The sequence below is a fragment of the Crinia signifera genome, chromosome 5 (genome assembly GCF_055691185.1).
Source record: "Crinia signifera chromosome 5, ASM5569118v1, whole genome shotgun sequence".
Classification (NCBI taxonomy): domain Eukaryota; kingdom Metazoa; phylum Chordata; class Amphibia; order Anura; family Myobatrachidae; genus Crinia; species Crinia signifera.
In genome coordinates this window covers 80029455-80049094 of record NC_139221.1, presented here as the reverse complement: position 1 = coordinate 80049094, position 19640 = coordinate 80029455, and the positions used below count along the sequence as shown (strand labels likewise).

At 43.8% G+C, this 19640-nt stretch overlaps 1 protein-coding gene across 2 annotated transcripts in view; it reads left to right on the top strand.

The window, feature by feature from the left end:
• CABLES1 (Cdk5 and Abl enzyme substrate 1) overlaps positions 1 to 19640 on the top strand; it is a 119540-nt gene that overhangs the window by 62310 nt on the left and 37590 nt on the right. For both annotated transcript variants that reach the window (XM_083187524.1, XM_083187523.1), the window contains exons 2-4: positions 9900 to 9971; positions 14569 to 14661; positions 16896 to 16973. In XM_083187524.1, coding sequence (XP_083043650.1) covers positions 9900 to 9971; positions 14569 to 14661; positions 16896 to 16973 — 243 coding nt within the window. The remainder of the gene's footprint in view (positions 1 to 9899; positions 9972 to 14568; positions 14662 to 16895; positions 16974 to 19640) is intronic.

Below are 19640 nucleotides of genomic sequence, written 5' to 3'. Positions count from 1 at the left end.
TAAAAATACCAGTTTTATAGAACCAGTAAATTCACTCTGCATCTATCAGACCGCACAAATTACCGTTTTGAAACGGTAAAAAAAAAAAAATGCAAAATACTGGGTAAAAAGTGCGGTCTGAAAGGGGCATTAGCTAGATCGCCCATACACATACTGTAGCCAGGGCCGGTGCAAACTTTGCTGAACCGGATAAAAATGGGAAGCGGATTAAAGGTCTACAGTGTCTAGGTGGACAGTCAACTGGTCGACACCAAAGTTTGACATGCACTAGGTTGACATTGGCAAAAGGTTACATGCAATATGTCGACATTGATGTAAGGTCAACGTGACTATGGTCAATACATGAAAAGGCTGAAATGAGTTTTGCACATTTTTTTCCCCATTTTCTGGACTTGGTCATACCTTACCATCTACGTGCCCTACAGTTGGGAATGGTAAAGTGTACTGAGCAAGGCTCCAGCAGAGCAATGCACCAGGCCTGCCGCATGGTGAGTGAAGCACTATATTCTTTGGGGGTTCATGTCGACTCATGGGACCTTTTGGCTCTGTCGACCTATGGCTGAAAGCTCGACCCCCAGACGAGTTCAGGCAGATTCTAGGTACAGTAATTGAGAGGGGCAGTAAGGATGCAGAAGCTGCTTCAAGTACTTTGGGCTTTGGTCATGAAGGGCTATGAAAGTCATTAAGCCATTCTTAAAAATGATTCGCCATCTTGCTACCTGCAAGTTAAGGGAGTAGTGAATGGGTGTTATATGGTTGGAGGGGGCTGGTTGGTTAATAGCTCGGTGGCTCACAGCACTTGCCACAGGTTCTATTCTCCCTCTATGGGGGTTGTGGACCCCCACAAGGGGAATAGCCCCTGTGAGTCGGGATCCCCCCTGTCGGAGCATCATCCTGCACCCCTGTAAGCAGTACAATTCTTTTGCTGGTAGACTAAGCAATGTTTATTCAAAACTCATGTTCCAGATAATATTGGTATTTTCACCAGTAAATGAATAATGTTGTGCAGATATATTTCATGGTTGCATGTTTCGGAAATGTACAAAACCTAATCTGTGGTTTTTATTTTCATCTACTTATTGCTTTTGTCCATACTATATACTGAGCTGTGCTGTTCAGCTGTACACATCATGGTGGAATCCTGAAATGAAATTGATAAAGCTGCCCTGAGCGCAGCGAAACGCGTCTTTGAGGATCCACACTACACCTGGCACCTTGGTAAACCCGCGGAACATTATTGCCAACATCGTGTTCCCTGTTATTTGCTGTTTACCAACAGCGGGTCCCTGTGCATATGGTGTTTACAGCTGCAGCCGCCTTTTCACTAACTGGGCTGATACCCACTGATTCCTGGCTCAGCTACACTGTGCACACAGCACTCACAGCCGCAACCACTTCTCCAGTATTGAGCTGATGTCACTTGATCTCCGGCAAGATCGTGCCGACGTACCCCCGCTGGACGGGTGCGCGGCGGTGTCTGGAATTTGGAGCTGTGCCACTTGTGTGACCAGCAGCACATTAAACCAGTGGTCTGACACCCGGCCACCCCCACCATTGGCAATAGCCAAGAGCAGAGGACACTGTACTAGCAGTATGTGGATGTGTGAGTAACATCTTATACAAAACACCATTACGCTTAATATATTGGGAGGACGATCATTAACATATGTCCATCTGGAAACAATATATGAGCTCTAGCCCCATTGACTCATAGCCTCTCTCGGGCAAGATTATAATCTGTGTTCAGGCTCTCTATTTTATTATCTTTATTCATTTTTTAGTTTAGTAGCATTAGTTCATTACCTTTTTTTGTGTGTTTATGTTCTTTTTAGTGTATGCAAGCATTTATTAACTATGATGCTGTTTTGAATAAATTTCTTTAAATATTTATCAAATTGGTTTCTTTGTGTACGCCTAGCACCTTACGGTATTATTCTTGATCATGGTGGAATACTTTACCCCTGCACACCTATTGGCGATGGTGGTTGCAAAATGCCTCAATTTCAACAGCACTAAATTGTTTTTGCCATCAATTTATTTCAAATGATTTGTATCCCATACACTTGTGCGATCAGGCGTGTTTCTGCCTGATTCTGATGGATCGGGCAGAGAAATCGAGACAAATTGCTTGTGTTTGACACCGGAGTCAGCCATGCACATCGAGTCAGGGGTCGGTTGTGCTCCACATAAGAGAAATCATATGTGCAGCCATCAGGTGCACATCACAGGTGATTATTAGCATCCGCGATGTATCGCATCCGATTTTCCCATGAACTCCCCGGGAGTCCTTTTTACAGTGATAAATTGCATGTGATTTATAGCATGTACAAAATTGTCAAATCAAGTGCCAAATCGAATGTGAGGACTCCCGGGGTGATGCTAGGTCCGACTTGGCTCAGACAAGTGGGACCAGTGTGTGGGGGCAGGCTCGGACTGGCCCGGTGGTGAGCCGGGGAAATCCCCGGTGGGCCCTACCGATTCATAGCCACGCCCTCTTTTGCAGGTGGGCGTGGCTGCTCGGCATCGCTGAAGGGATTGCAAAATACGCGCTACTATAGCGCGTATTTCACTCCAATTGGTCCCCGGGGACGCGCTGTGCTCACTCCAATTGGTCCCGGGGACGCGCTGTGCTCACTCCAATTGGTCCCCGGGGACACGCTGTGCTCACTCCAATTGGTCCCCGGTGAGTGCGTGGGTTATAGCCATACACCAAGCAGCCCCGGCAGTGAGGCAGAGTGTGGCCAAGGAAGTGCCCTCCCCGGATGTGTGTGCGGCCTGGGCTGCTGCTGCCACAGGGATTCAGGAGTCGGGACTAGCAGGAAGGAGGGAGGAGGACTGGGAGGACACGTGCGGGCACCGCGATCTGCTGCCGCCGCCGCACCGGGCACAGTGAGCGTCTCCCCTGGAGGACATGCTGACACAAAGGGACAGCACCATGTCCCAGCTGGTAGATCACTCCCACAAGGTCCGAGTCAAGGCGTACTTCAAAGGGTGAGTAGCTGCACTGGGGCATTCCCATCTCTGCCCCAGTGCTGCTGAGAGCTGGGGGATGGGACAGGACGGGATGCTACTGACCACTCTGACACTCTGAGCAGAAGGGGTGAGCGGGCTGTCTGTTCGGCAGGGGACTGGATGTAGCTGGAAGAGCTGACACACTGCTTAACTCAGAGCAGCATGTCAGCTATTCCAGCCGCATCCAGTACCCCGCCGGGGGGACCTATGTAATGTATTATATGCGGAGGAAAAAGTGCTATGGGGGGCTATGTGGGGGTACATATGTGCCATATTATTTGGGGGGGGCAGGACCTATGTGCTGTTTTATATGTGGTGGGGCCTATGTGCTGTACTATTATGTGAGTGGGGGGCATATGTGCTGTACTATTATATGGGTGGGGAGGACAAGTGTGCTGTATTATATGTGCGGGGCAATGTGCTGTACTTTATCTGTGTGGGGAGGACCCATGTGCTGTATTATATGTGTGGGGCTACGTGCTGTACTTTATCTGTGTGGGAAGGACCCATGTGCTGTATTATATGTGTGGGGCTATGTGCTGTACTTTATCTGTGTGGGGAGGACCCATGTGCTGTATTATATGTGGTGGGGCCTATGTGCTTTACTATTATCTGTGTGGGGAGGACCCATGTGCTGTATTATATGTGCGGGGCTACGTGCTGTACTTTATCTGTTTGGGGAGGACCCATGTGCTGTATTATATGTGCGGGGCTACGTGCTGTACTTTATCTGTGTGGGGAGGACCCATGTGCTGTATTATATGTGCGGGGCTACGTGCTGTACTTTATCTGTGTGGGGAGGACCCATGTGCTGTATTATATGTGCGGGGCTACGTGCTGTACTTTATCTGTGTGGGGAGGACCCATGTGCTGCATTATATGTGGTGGGGCCTATGTGCTGTACTATTATCTGAGTGGGGGGGGGCTATGTGCTGTACTATTATATGGGTGGGGAGGACCCATGTGCTGTATTATATGGGGGGGGGGCTATTTGCTGTATTATCTGTGGAACCTATGTGCATTATTATCAGAGTGGGGGATTTACGGATCAGATGTCACACACCTGCGATTTTGGGCCGATTTTGCACGATTATCAGCCCAAAGTGCTGAAATTGGCCCAAAATCGCATAGTGTATAGCCACTCCTCTCTGGTCAGGTAGCCACACCCCTTCAAAAAGACCACGCCCCTTGGTGGGCCCCTGTGAGTGCATTTTCCTGGTGGGCCCTACATGCCCCAGTCCGACTTTGGCCCTTATTCTGAATCGTGCGGTACGGCCCGCGTGCGGCCGTACCGCCGATGTTTTCAGTCTGCACATGCGCAGAGGTCAATCTGCGCATGTGCAGCCCAATTCGCCGCAGACGTAGTTCGTCCGCCGCAAAGGGGGCGTATAGGGGCGTGAGGGGCTTCATACCCTCATTTCCCTATGCATACGCCCCGCGTTTCATGGGCGTTCCCATGCAAACGCGGGGCGTATGCATGCTAATGAGGGTATGACGCCAGTGATGGGGGCGGAAAGCTGACGTCGCCGGATGTCAGCTCTCAGCCCCCATACAAGCTATCACACGGACGATTGTCCGTGTGGTCTCAGCTTGCGGGACCTGGTGGGGCGTGCGGCCCTGCCTTCGATGGTCGCCGACCATCGAATGCAGGGGGCAGCTCCCACCATGGTGGAGGCGTACGCCCCACCATTTTCTTGCGGATCGCCAGCCGTCCGTGTACGGACGGCCGTGGCGATCCGTATCGTGGGCGGGGATTGGTTTGTGCGGCCGGAGCCCCGTGTGCGGCTCTGGCCGCACGATTCAGAATAAGGGCCACTGTGTGGGGGTCTTTACATCAACACAGGCACTAACTCCTGAAATACCTAAATAGCTAAGTGTCCCCAAGCTTTCATGAATTTGTAGGTCACGGTCACATGATGCTCATGTGCACATGATGGTTTATTTTAAATATTCAGTACATTTTAGCGATACATCGCCACAGACAGAGGAGAAAACAAGGATTCTAGAGTCATCTTGAGAAAACGTATGCGCACTAAAGAAAAACAATATTCCGTTTAGGTCTGCCTAGGTTATTAGATATTGCCATACTTCCGAATTACATACTTCTGTATTATAAATCAGATTGCATCTCCTAACATTATTGGCCACCACATGCTGGGGTCACAGTTTATCCATTTCTGTTTTAAAAAATTATGTTTAAACTCATTTACAATTTTTTATTTATTTACCTATTAGACCAGGGATGGAAAACATTCGGCCCTCCAGCTGTTGTTGAACTACACGTCCCAGCATGCCCTGCAACAGTTTTAGCGAGGCCAAATAGAAAATCTGTAACATGGCATGCTGGGATGTGTAGTTCAACAACAGCCGGAGGGCTGAAAGTTCCCCATCTCTGTATTAGACACTATTTATTCAGGAAACCATTTTAGAATGACGATGCAGTGGTATCACCCCATATTCCAATGTTAGCCAGTTTCCTTTCGGAGGTAGCACAGGTTCCCAAATTTAGGCTTTGCTTAAAAAGACTGATTTAAGATATTTGCATGTTAACATCACACCATTGTAGCTCATGACTCTTCTGGAAGGATTGCCATCTTATGTAACTATTGCACGGTTGACATCAGCCTGTTGCTCACGGATGTGCCTTTTCACCTACGTTTGGACAGCCTTTGTTTTCCCATCCCAGTGGATTTTCTATTTTATTGAAGAAAAGCTGGAGCTTTACTGTGAAAAGGTTGCAAGCGTTGCTTGAATAAAAACAAACACTAGTAGCATAAGTGCTAAAGCCCATCATTGTCAGTCAATTAATTGTTGCTAGTGTACACAGTCATTCTGAAAGCATGTGTTGACAGGACACTACAAGGGAAAACAGAAAAATACATCCGTGTTGTCGGAACTACTGGCATTTTATCAAGTTTTGTCTGGATGAAATGTGTCTCCTGCTCTACTCCACAAGTGCAGGACAAATAAGTTTGTCTTCACCTTCTCATTATACAGTGGCAAATCACTAGCTTTAAATGGAATGGACAATTATTTTATTACAGCGTCCTAGTTTTATTGCTAGTTGTAGTTATTGTGGACTACATGAATGTGTGCTTCACACTGCATACTGCTAGGCTAGTGTGTGTGTGTGTGTGTGCTCCACAAACTGGGGAAATGCATCAACGTTTCAGTTTATGTAAAAACCTGTCTTCAAGTTACCAGACAACATGCAAAAACAAACATTTATACTGAACGGCCCTTGCCTCCTGGTTTGTGAAGCCATCCAGCACCAGGGGGTCATCCTTCCGCCCTGTTCTGGTCCGGAGCTGATGATGGCACTCAGCGCAGCTCCATGCAGCCCAGCTTTGGTGTTGTTAAGGCGCTATAAACAAACAAGCGAGAATGAATAATAATGCTTGCAACAATACAACTACATAGAAACAATGCATTCTAACAGCTGCTGTACAAAATAGAGCATTATCTTATACTAAAGAATACAACCAGAGAGACTATAGCAGAGAATGGCTAGACTCAAGATAGTGAAAGAACCCATAAGAGATGCCTTCATTAAGACCTTTAGGGGAAATGACATCTATGGGTGCAATCACCTGCTCTCACACTGGATAAGTTTTAATCCACGATTAATGGAAGGTAACACCGTGTCTATCATACGATAGCATAAACTATTAAAGGGATGTTTGAATGCCGCAAAATGGCGTGAGAGCGGTTGCTCGCTTATGCCTTTCTCTATTGCATGGCGAATTACAGACCTATGGGCCATCATCCTGTCTGAATTTACATTCCGTTTTCCCTATATAAACTAGCCCGCAAGGACAAACCATTCGATATGCCACAAATGTGGACTCGCAATGGAAACGGTGATGGATGGTGTATTTGTGGCCAGAATAAGGGTGACAGAAAGTGTTGTTTGCCAATAAGTAGGTTACACATAGTTACATAGTAGGTAAGGCTGAAAAAAGACTTGCGCCCATCTAGTTCAACCTGGTATAGATATCCATTGCTGATTTGGTAGGTTCTGGTATTTTACAGACAAATTATATTTCTTATTTGTACCCATGGATGTTTTTTTCCAGTAAATGTTTGTCCAACTTTGCCTTGAATGCATTTAATGAGCCAGCCGTTACCACCTCTCTGGGAAGAGAGTTCCAGAGTTTGACTGTTCTGACCATAAAGAAATTCTTTCTACTAGCTGAATGAAATCTTTTTTCTTCTAATCTATACTCATGCCCTCGTGTCCTAGATTCCTTTCTAGTAGAAAAGAGGGTGTGTGACAGTTCCTTTTATTGGCCCTTGATATACTTGTACATGTTGAGCATGTCCCCCCTTAAACGTCTCTTTTCTAATGTAAATAGTCCCAAATTGCTTAATCTCTCCCCGTAGCTTAAATTCTCCATTCCCCTAATAAGCTTTGTGGCTCGCCTTTGGATTTTTTCTAATTCTATGATGTCCTTTTTATAGTATGGGGCCCAGAACTGTACTCCGTACTCGAGGTGAGGTCTCACCAATGCTTTATATAGTGGCATAATTACCCTTGAGTCCCTAGTTTCCATTCCCCTCTTAATACATGCCCGAAATTTGTTGGCCTTTTTGTAGCTACATTACAATGGGCACTACATCCCAGTTTGCTGTCTATTTGGACTCCTAGATCCTTTTCAAGTATGGAATTACCCAGTTCCTCTCCGCTAAGGTTGTAACTTGCACACTGGTTGTGTCTCCCAAGGTGCATAACCTTACATTTATCTACATTGAACCTCATCTTCCATTTTTTTGCCCACTCATCTAGAATTGCAAGATCATTTTGAAGCATGGTGACATCTTCTGATGATTTGATGACTTTGCTAAGTTTTGTATCGTTCGCAAAGATGGATACATTGCTGAGTAACCCTATCCCAATATCGTTAATAAAAATGTTAAACAAAATGGGCCCCAAAACCGAACCCTGGGGCACTCCACACGGTATCATATCTGATACGGCACCATTCACAATCACTCTTTGTTCTCTATAACATAGCCAATTCCCTACCCATCTGCAGATATTTTCACCCAATCCTAGGTTCTCCATTTTATTAATCAATCTCTTGTGTGGGACAGTATCAAATGCTTTAGCGAAATCTAGGAAAATCACATCTACAGCATTTCCATTATCGAGGTTTTTGCTAACCTCTTCATAGAACCCTAGTAGATTAGTTTGGCATGAACGATTTTTCACAAACCCATGTTGGTTAGTACTGAGTAGACGGTGATGATCTAAATATTCCTGGATACCATCCCTTAAAAATCCTTCAAATAGTTTACCCACAATTGATGTTAAACTAACGGGTCTGTAATTAGCGGGATCTTCCTTTTTTCCTTTTTTGAATATTGGCACTACCTCTGCTATTCTCCAATCTTTTGGTACTATAACTGACGATAGTGACTTGCTAAAGATATAATGTAGGGGGGTAGCTAGTTCATCCCTTAATTCCATTAATACCCTCGGATTTATCCCATCTGGCCCTGGTGATTTATTTGTTTGGATTTTGCTTAGCCTCAGTATTATTTTCTTCGGCGTGAAATCCACAATGAGATCTGGCTTATTTGTCCCGTTTGTGGTAAATGTTCGTTCCACAGTCTGCTCTCCCTTAGTAAATACTGATGAGAAGAACTCATTTAACAGTTTCGCTTTTACCTTGTCCTCAGTAACACTTTTTCCATTAGTATCAGTTAGTGGGCCTATGTTTTCCTTAATTTAACGTTTACTATTTATGTATTTAAAAAACTTCTTTGGGTTGGTTTTGCTTTCAGTGGCTATGCACTCTTCATATAATATTTTAGCTGCTTTGATTATCCCTTTACAAGTTTTGTTTGATTCTTTGTATTTTGCAAACGCCTCCTCATTCAAGTTATTTTTATAGAATTTAAAGGCTCTGGTTTTATTGTTGATAGCTGACCTTACTTCTTTGTCCAACCATGGTGGCTTTTTTTTGTTCAATTTACCTTTAGTTACTTTAGGAATGTATTCAATAGTTAGTGAATCAAGCACCTTTTTTAGAGTATCCCACATTTCCTCTGCATTTTTTCCCTCCATAACCGTTTCCCACCCAATTCCACAATTACACATCCACACCTACTACAACTGAGGCCGTCAGGAGGCAAAAAATATTTAAATATTTTGGGTGTTTTTAATTTGGCTGTGTCTGCTTTAACCAACCGGGAATGGAGGTTTTCCTCTAGAGCAGCAAGGCATGAGAAATGACCGCCCAGTGTTTTTTAGCTAATTTTTGGGATTTTAGTAGAATGATATCTGTTGACCCAAGGGAGTGCGTCATTCTGTTTAGATCTGGGGGCATTGCTATTCACCGTAGCCCCTGGCAGTAGCTTCTGCCGATCTAATTTTAGTGTCACTCAAACAGAATTAAAGTATTTGCAAAACCAGTCCTTTATTCCTCCTACTCTGTTACGGGCTTAGACACCGGTCTTCAGGGACCCTGAATACGGATGTCTAAGCCCGGAACAGCATAGGACCGAATAAAGGACTGGTTCTGCAAATACTTTTAAGTCTGTTTGAGTGCTGCCGCCAATCACTATATATTATATGGGGATCTACAAGGTCTTCATTTGGAAGGCACCTAAGCATTCATTTCTTCATTAAGGAGTGCCGGACATCAATTGGTATACAGTGTATATATATATATTAGTATGTATGTCAGAGTGTGGGGTGCAAACCAAGAAAAATGCGTGTTGTATTTTTCAGGACAGTCTGGATTTTTCAACACAATTTTACTTTATATATAGTTGTTAGGTACATATTTATGCTAATATACTTTTAACTATTCAGATTGATGTAACAAGCGTTGCCTGATATATATAAAGTATCCCTATTTATCACTTTGTTTATCCCCTAGGCGACGTCTGATCTCTCAGCGGTCTTCACTCGAAACACTTGAAGACATTGAAGAAAATGCTCCATTGCGAAGGTAAATATTATTCTCTCTATTTTTAATTGACATGTGGATTTGATTTTACTGCTTGGGTACTTTTTTGGCTTATTACTCTATGAATAATACTGGTGAATCTAATGGGCCCCATACATCAGCAATCACAATTTATGGATTTCCAGATACAGGGATTTTTTGGCCAGATAAATGGATTTTACAATCTATCTGACTTTGCCCACACATTACAGATTTATTTCAGTGATCAGCAAATTTTTCTAAAGATTGCATCTTCATATCTGGAAATTGCCCAATCGATTGCTGTTCATAATGTAAATAGATGAAGAAGACGAATTGGGAATGCCCTCACATATAAAAAAAGATCTGCAGATAATACCAGATTATTAAACATGTTTAAAAACCTGATTAAGCAATCGTTTGGCGATTTTGATTGGGATTGCCAAAAGGGGGAGCCCACACATCTAAAATTAATTGTGGCAATCATCTCCATATCTGAAAATTGTCACAATAATTGCTGATGTATGGGGCCCTTAAGAGTATGTGAAGATACTGGGGTTCTATATGGGTCTGTAATTTTTGGATCATGGGAACCTGTGAGCAGAACTTTCTGTTCCTTCTAACCCACGCCCTGTGACCCCCATCCTTGTATTGCATGCTTGTATTGCTGCATTCTAACTATGAATGAAGCAAAAGTCGCTCTGGCCCCCCTACGGTGCGCGGTCCCACATGCCGCTATCACCTGACGCACATATTGCTGGTGCATCCCTGTATGCTGAGCCATCTGTGCTTAACTGCATCGCTAAGCACAGATGCTCATTCACCACGTGTATATGGGTCTCTTTCTCTCTCTCTTTCTTTCTCTCTTTTTCTCTCTCTCTCTCTTTCTCTCTCTCTCTCTCTCTCTCTCTTTTTCTCTCTCTCTCTCTCTCTTTCTCTTTCTCTTTCTCTTTCTCTCTCTCTCTCTCTCTCTCTCTCTCTCTCTCTCGTAGCCACACAATCAGAATCTATCACATCTCCCTCATAGCATTTTATGTTACAATATTTCAAAGCTGTATTCTTTTTCACAGTTATTTATATTATGTATCCATTTTCAATAAGTATTTGACCATTTACATCAGTTCCTGCCTTAGTGGAGCTTACAATCTACAGTATGTTCCCTACCACATGTGCACACACACAAACACAACACCTGTAGCATGTTTTTCCTTCATCCAACAGGGGACACTGGAATGTACACTTTTTAGTGGGTATAGAAGTGTAGTAAGTGGGAGCTGGCACTTTAAATAATTTGAGTAGTGTGTCAGCTCCTCCCCTCTATACCCCTCCCCAACTCAGTCTTAGTCTAGTGCCTGCGGGATGTGGGCACGGTTTTGGCTTCTCCTGTGAGGCAATGTTTTATTTAGCTAGGGATTTTCTAGCAGCAATAGGAGGACAGTACATCGGCTGCTCTGCCTGTCCACAACAGGGGAGCTGTAGGGGAGACCCCTCCACCACTACGGTTTGCACAAGGTTCTCCGGCTCTGGGACCACTGTCTCTGGAATTCCTGGATGCCGCTTCCTGCAGCACATCTCGCAGAACCCAGCCTTGACCACACCGGCAGCATGACAGGGCACCCGGTTAGCGGCATCACTATGCCGCTAACCGGGATGGGTTTGAAGGATCTCAACCCATATTTGATAAAGTTCAAATTCAAAATGGAATCTCTGTGCTCCGTGACTGCAGGTTTGGAGCAGGATGAGTTTTTTGGTTTCCTTCAACATCAAAGACTCGTACCTGCATATTCCTGTATGGCCTCCTCATCAGATGTATCTCACACTCACTCTGAGATATCCCCATTACCTATTCCAGGCACTGCCTTTCAGCAGCCAGTCATGGCGGTCATGATGATAATTCTCAGGTGACATGGCATCACAGTGATTACCTTCCTTAACGACCTACCCTTGACCACGGATTAGCTGCTATGGAACATGGAGTCTCCTCGTCAGACAGGGATGGATTCAGAACCTTCCCAAGTCACATATACAACCAACACACAGGCTTCTGTTCCTGAGTAGGATTATGGACTATGGACACTCAGAAGCAACAGGTTTTTCTCCCTCAGGACAAAGGGCCTTATTCTAGTTCACTCTTTCTGACAAAATTCTTCTTAGATGGACAAAATCATGTGCACTGCAGGGGGGCAGATGTAAAATGTGCAGAGAGAATTAGATTTGGGTGAGTTATTTAGTTTCTGTGCAGGATAAATACTGGCTGCTTTATTTTTACACTGCAATATAGATCTCACTTTGAAGTAAAACCCCACCCAAATCTAGTTCTCTCTTCACAAATAACATCTGCCCCACCTGCAGTGCACATGGTTTTGTCCATCAAAGAAGGCTTTCATCAGAGTGAACTAGAATAAGTTTGGTATATGGAAAAGAGCACTTAAAAATGTATAAATTTGAAGGTGAAAGTATAAAATATGAACTTTTCCAAATACCAAAATTGTTCTAATTTATAAGAGCAGCTCTCACTTAGCGCAAAATTCCATAAAAAAAACTGAACTAGAATAAGGCCAAAAGTGTCAGCCCTCCAGGGCATGGTCCATCTGATTTTGAGGCACAGGCAGTTATCAGTGCTTCTGTGTATTGGACTACTCTGTCGTATGGTGGCAGTCTTCAAAGCAATTCCATATGCCCAATTTCACTCCAGACAATTTAATTTGGGCCTGCTAGCTCAGTGGTCAGGGGCCCACCTTTTTCTTCAGTGTATACTTGGCCCCAAAGACTAGCACCTCCTTTGGGGCTGGCATCGTTGCACCTGCCCACGAGAACATTATTCGGAGTGCGGGACTGGACGCTTCTCACTACCGCCACAAGCCTTTGTGGCTGGGGTGCGGTGACTTGCAGATCTCCGTTCCAGGATCTTTGGACTCAACACGAGACAAGACTGTAAACATCCTGCAGCTGGGGGCCATGTTTTATGCTCTGCAACTGTCACATTCTCTACTAAAAGGTTACGTTGTCCAAGTTCAATCAGACAATGCCGACACAGTGGCATATATAAATCAACATGGCTTCGGCATTATCAATTTTCTTTAAAAAGATGTTTAGACATTTTTCCAGGGGGTGGACCGGTTGCATCTTCCATTTGTTCCAACCATGGCTCCATGGGATTTGTATCTTGTTCTTTCCTTTCTGCAGTCATCTGTTTTTGAGCCGTTGGAAACGATGGAGCTCAAATACTTGTCTTGGAAGGTGGAGTTTGTTGGAGTTAGGCACTTTATCATGTCACACTCCTTATTTGATTTTTCACATGACCAGGTTAACTGCATACGTGCATGGCTTTCCTTCCTAATTTTTTTTTTAGTTTCCTCTTAAATTACCTCTGGTGGTACCTGTGCTTTCTGATGTTTCTCCTGCATCTAGGTCTGTAGATGTGGTCCGAACGCTCAGGGACTCTGTGGATAGGTCTGCTTCTTTGCAGAAAACTGATGCCTTGCTTGTCCTGTATGATTGTGTTTGGCCTGGATGGCTTGCATCTAAACAGACACTTGCAAAGTGGATTAGTGTCACTATTTGCCAAGTTCCTTTGGCTGCATCTAGATTTCCTGGTAAACAGATCAGGGCACATTCTACACATTTGCTTGGTTCCTCTTGAGCAGCTGCCTGTTGTCTTTCCTTATACCAACTCTGTAGAGCGCCTACATGATCCAATCAACATACCTTTATCAGTTTCTACAGGTTTGACACAGACGCTGCCTATGCTTCCCAGTTTGGCCGTGTGGTATTGCTGGGTTCTCGGCACTCTCCCACTTGGGATGAAAGCTCTGGCACCTCCACACTGTAAAGTCTAGATTCCAGTGCCCCCTGTTGGTTATAGGAGTAAACAGTATTTTGGTACTCACCGTTAAATCTATTTCTCCGAATCCACAAGGGACACTGGACACCCTCCCGGCACTGTTCTTACTGAGTGATGTTTTTTTCTGCAGTTCTGCTTTTGTTCAGTTTCCATGTCTATGTTCTGTATACACCTGTTTGTGTTTGTGTCTCTCTGCTCCTTCTCTCTTGAATTTCCAGCTCTCCTCGGCATGTTTTACGAAGACTGTGTTGGGGAGGGGTATAGAGGGGAGGGGCTGAGACACTACTCATATTATTTAAAGTGCCAGCTCACAGTTACAACACTTTTATACCCGCTGTAAAGTCTACATTCCAGTGTCCACTGTGGATTCGGAGAAATGCATTTAACGGTGAGTACCAAAATCCTGGATTTTGGATTGTGGGAGGAAACTGCAGTAACGAGGAAATCTATTCAAGCATGAGGATAACATACAAACTCCCCACAGTTCGTGTCATCCATTTTGTTAAAGTAACAATAATGGAAATCAGCCAGCTTTTGAAGTCTTCATACCAATGCTGTGATATATACACGTATTTACGAATACTGTATGTCTTGTTGTCTTTTAGCAATTGATAATTAAAATTCTGTAATGATAAATAATAGTTTTTGCTTATGGTCTGCAATTCTGCTCTCGGTGAGATGTGAGTAGATTGCAGACATTTGACCTTTCCTTCCTGTATTTGTGTGAAGATGCCATGAAAGGTCTCACTTCAGGCTTTAACTGGCTTTATTTTTCAGATGTCGGACTCTGTCCGGTTCACCCAGACCAAAGAGCTTTAAGAAGGTTCATTTTATTAAGAACATGAGGCAACACGACACTAGGAGTGGCAGGTAACACCACAGGCACACACTTCCTGTATTTGTAGTGACAAGAAACAAGGTATTCTGTATTGTGTGTGTATATTCTTTAGCTTGTAATAACACATTACAGTGGCTAGTGTCTGGCATGCCAAACAGTTATTACATCATGGGCTTTGAGCACTGTTTCTCATCTCCTGATCTCGTCCTTGAAGTGTCATCAGTATATTTTCCACAAACTCACTGCTAATAGTTGATGATCTGCTAGAAAAGAGAATGCATTTCTCCAAATTAATTGATGAGTTAAACCATACGAGAACCCAGCTGTTATAGGGGCCATGATGTATTTTCACTGTGGAAAGCAAACTGGAAAAATTCAGCAAATGCGTTTTTTTTTTTTTATTATTAGAAAACAAGAAACACACACACATACACACACACCAACACACACACAAACACACTAGCTACACTCTTTGCTTACCCCAGTTAATAATCCATGTCAAAGGGTTCAGCACTGTAAGTAGCTTTGAATACTGATGTGATGGGCAAGGCAGGGAGAACTTGGCGTCCCCTCCCTATGCTATTGGGAAGCAATTTGATTTATTAGCACTATTTTCTTAAGCGATTCTTACTGGACTAATAAAAATGTCTTACCTCACTTAATAAACTATATTGTAGATTACTGTTGGACAGGTCCAGATAATATTTGGCATTCTATAAAAAGCTTTATAAACACTTAATTGTTTTTATATCTCCATTTACTGCTTTCAATTAATGCTATGTAGGTTTGAAACTTAAAGGAACTGCCTATCCCTGAAGCGCTGTGTGCTGAGCAATCTGCAAGGACACTGGCCCTGACTGGCAATTTGACTAGATTTTTCCATGGACAAAACCATGTGCACTGCAGTTGGGGCAGATGTAACATGTGAAGAGAGCATTAGATTTGGGTGGGGTTTGTACTTCAAACTGATATCTATATTGCAGTGTAAAAATAAAGCAGCCAGTATTTACCCTGCACAGAAACAAAATAACTCGCCCCAATCTAAAGGCCCCCTTAAGGTGCCCACACACTAGAAAGATCTGCGATCGTAAGATGTGCGCATAAATTAGCCTTGAAATCTTTTGTCCGTCCTGGACAAAAGATTTCAGGCAAGCGCACATCTTTACCAAAGATTTTTCTTAAGATCTCATGCGCGTTCCTATGGATCTTTTGTTAAATCTTCGGATCTTTTGTGCAGCACGTAAGATCAGAAGATTCAGCTAAAGATCCACGGGAGCGCGCATCGGACCAAAAATCGGCTGATTTTTCGACCGATTATCGGTAAAAATCGGCCCAAAAATCGTTCTAGTGTGTGGGCACCTTTACACTTGTCCAACTTATTTTCCAACAAGTGGGACTTAATTGACTCGAGATTTATCCTATGTGCAGGAGGATCAATCTCTTGCAATCTCTTGGTTATACCCAATGGCACAGGATTGTGCAGTGGGTCCTACACATCAGACACATCAGATTTTGGGCCAGATTCTCTAAGCTTCAAAAGTGATAAAATGGAGAGTGATAAACAGCCAGCCAATCAGCTCCTGTCTGACATTTTTCAAACACAGTCTGTGACATGGCAGGTAGGAGCTGATTGGCTGGCTGTTTATCACTCTCCATTTTATCACTTTTGAAGCTTAAAGAATATGGCCCTTTGTCTGATAAATTGACCCAATCCACTTGAATTGGGTCAAATCTGACAAAATCTGACAAGTGTAAGGGGCCCTTTCACTGCCCATGGTACATCAGCCCCACCTGCAGTGCATATGGTTTTGTCCATGCTTTTGCAAGTGAATCAGGCCCTGTATCCCTTGATGAAGGTAATAAGATCTAATGCCAGGACTGAAACATTATCTGACACAAAGTGATAAGTCATTTGGATCAGTCTTTTCATGAAGGAGAATGATATCATTATTGCTAACTACCTTGCTCACCTATAATGTGTGTGCTCCTTAGCAAAGCATTATAAAGGGTGCTCTGTGCTATGTATGAGTGTATCGTAGGCAGAGCATACAGTGTCATTTTTGGTACCTGGCAAATAAAGAAATAACTTGTTCAATGTTTCATGTAGATGACCCTGATCTTTAAAACCGGTTTATACAGTATCTTCTACATCTTCTCCCCTATCTCTGCCCTGTGTAAATGATGCTATTGTACTCCATAAGCACGTCGGTAGGACAGATGCACTGTGAATGTAGTTTGAGTTAATGTTTTCTGATTCATTTTGTAGAATAGTCCTGATCAGCGGGAGAAGATCATTCTGTAGCATATTTTCAGTACTGCCGTATCGGGACTTTGGACATGTTGGGTAGGTACAAATACATTGGAGTCTCACTTCTGTAGTTCTGTCTGTAATACAAATGTAAAGTGCATAGAACATTACCAATATTGATTGAATGATGCTGTAAAGTGTAATTATGTGTGCTGAGCAAATAGAGGGATATCGATGTTAATAATATTAATATCAAGTGACAATACTGCACCACCACAGTTCTTTTAAGTCAGTATTGACTTAAAACACATATTCCTACTGCAACAATGCATCAATTTCTCCACCTAAATTATATAAAGAAAAGATTGCACTGGGATACTTTTTGGGTTAGGTACGAAATTTCAAGAGTCGTATTCACTTTGTCAGAATGGTCATAATGTCAATGGTGACATTTAATCATGACAGTCAGGGAAAGTTGCCCTGGTGGCCCACTGATGACTTACTTCTGATAACGGAAGTGGCTCCACTGGCTTCATCCAGATCCCGGAGGTGGCATTCACTTCGGGGTCAGACCACTGATTCTCCAGCACTCCAGTAACTGTTTCTCCACTAACCCTAGTCCTCCTTCCAGCAGCTTACCCTAACCTTCTCTAATGCTGACAATTATGACATTTCATCTGTCATCATCTTAAAAATATTGACATCATCACTGTGGACATTGTGGTCATTTTGACTACACCTCGTCTTTTTCAGATTTAGGATGCTGACTGTTTTATCTTTATCTGTATGCTCCTTTATCTACTTTAGCATCACAATTTTTTAAATTTTCCCAACACCGTCCTTTTTTCTTTTTCCCTGTAGAATCTGCATTCAGAAGAGCCTTGAATCTTTACTTAAACGAGCAATGGGTCAGATGCACCAAGCTTCAAAAAGTGATAAAGTGAAAAGTGATCAACTACAAGCCAATCCGCTCCTAACTATCGTGTTACAGGCTGGGTTAGAAAAATGGCAGTTAGGAGCTGATTGTATATCCCTCTTTGCTTTTTTTTTTTTTTTTAAGCTTGGTGCACCTGGCCCGTTGCCTGATAAAATATGCATGTGTAGTAAAAGCTTCACCGTGGCAATCTTTAGGGAAATGTATCCCTCATATAGGAATGGACTTTGTGTGGCGTGTGTATATAGAAAATCTGATGTTCCCTGGATTGTTGCCATAAAAAACTGTAAATGATTCTCTTATATTTCAGGTGTGTACCTAGCTTAAGTCTGTGTCTTTTTTCAGGCTCTCATTGTATTGTTATTACAGCAATATAGCTATTTACCAGGATGTATATTATAAAAGTTATATTTCAAAACCAGTTTGAACATTCTGATTACTGAAATAATTCCAGGCTATCAGTCCTGTGAGAAACCCTAAAATTTACCTTAATTAACATATTGGCCAGGAAGTTATGCTGCCTGAGTTAGACAGCCAATCAGGATGCCGGCCGAATATGGATCTGATTATAAAAGGGCAATCCCTTTCAAGGCACGGTTCATCCTGCACAGCTGTGGAACACATTCGCCATTACATCTCGCACATAAAGTACACTATGTTACATTCACTGTATGTTGCACATGGGCTCTATGTCTCTGATTTCGTTATTGAGACCCTAATTCTCTGCTGATTTAAATAGAAAAGATTAAATGTAAAATACTTGTTACAGTAAATAAAAGTTCTGAAAATGTCATTCTATTGAACCTAATATCTACCCATCTTATTAGAAACCCTTGGACTGTTTATCAATTGCCAAATTGCTATGAAATATTGTTGAATATTGGTTTACAGATAAATCTAGGCATTTGCCTAGGGCGCCAGCCACTGGAGGGCGACACTTCGCCCCTCGCATGGAGGCTGCAGGGGTGTCCGTGCCGGGTACCTGCGGCACTGTGTGATCTGGCGGCGGGGTCCCTGCAGTGATGCGCGCTATCCGGCAGCCAGGTGGCGGCGCGGGAAGCGCTGCTGGGTTTGAATACATTCCGCATGCTGATTGGCTGAGATTCAGCCAATCAGCGTGCGTCAAGTTTTCAAACCCATCAGCGCTTCCCGCGCCGCCGCCTGGCCGGATAGCGCGCATCACTGCAGGGACCCCGCCGCCAGATCACACAGCGCCGCAGGTACACCCCCCCCCCCCCCCCCCCGTAGGCACCGGGGGGCCCCACCCCCCCTCGCCTGGGGCGCTCCGGTGCCTTGCACCGGCCCTGTTGGTTTATCTGTGTAAAGCAGGAAAACCTAAATGACCCATGCGCACAATGGCCTCATTCAGACCCTTTTACAGTAAAGTGTAGAAATCGCTGTTTAGTAGGCACGTCCCGGACCGCTCAGGGTAAGGGCCACGGCAGCTGCATGACGTTACACGCAGCCGCTGTGACTTGAAACATGGCTGGCCTGACTTCGCAGCAAGGCTGCACAGACAAGGGGCAGCTGGTAATGTTGAAGCGCTTTACTGATGCGTCCGCCAAGTTTTGCAGGGGGCAGCCTTGCCCTGTGCTAGTTTATCTTGATAACAGGATAATTCTGTTCCTATAAATACCTTGTTTTATTCTAAACCGAGTATGGGATTAATATTGGGAACCCCACAGATTTCTTGTCAGTTGGGTTTCTTGTTTCTCTTACAAGTTAAAGTAGCCCCATGAGACTATTCCTGTGCAGTATCAGCCAAAAGGGACATGTACCGTAGTTGCTTGCCTGCCCACATTCATTTTATAATGGAGGCACATATGTAC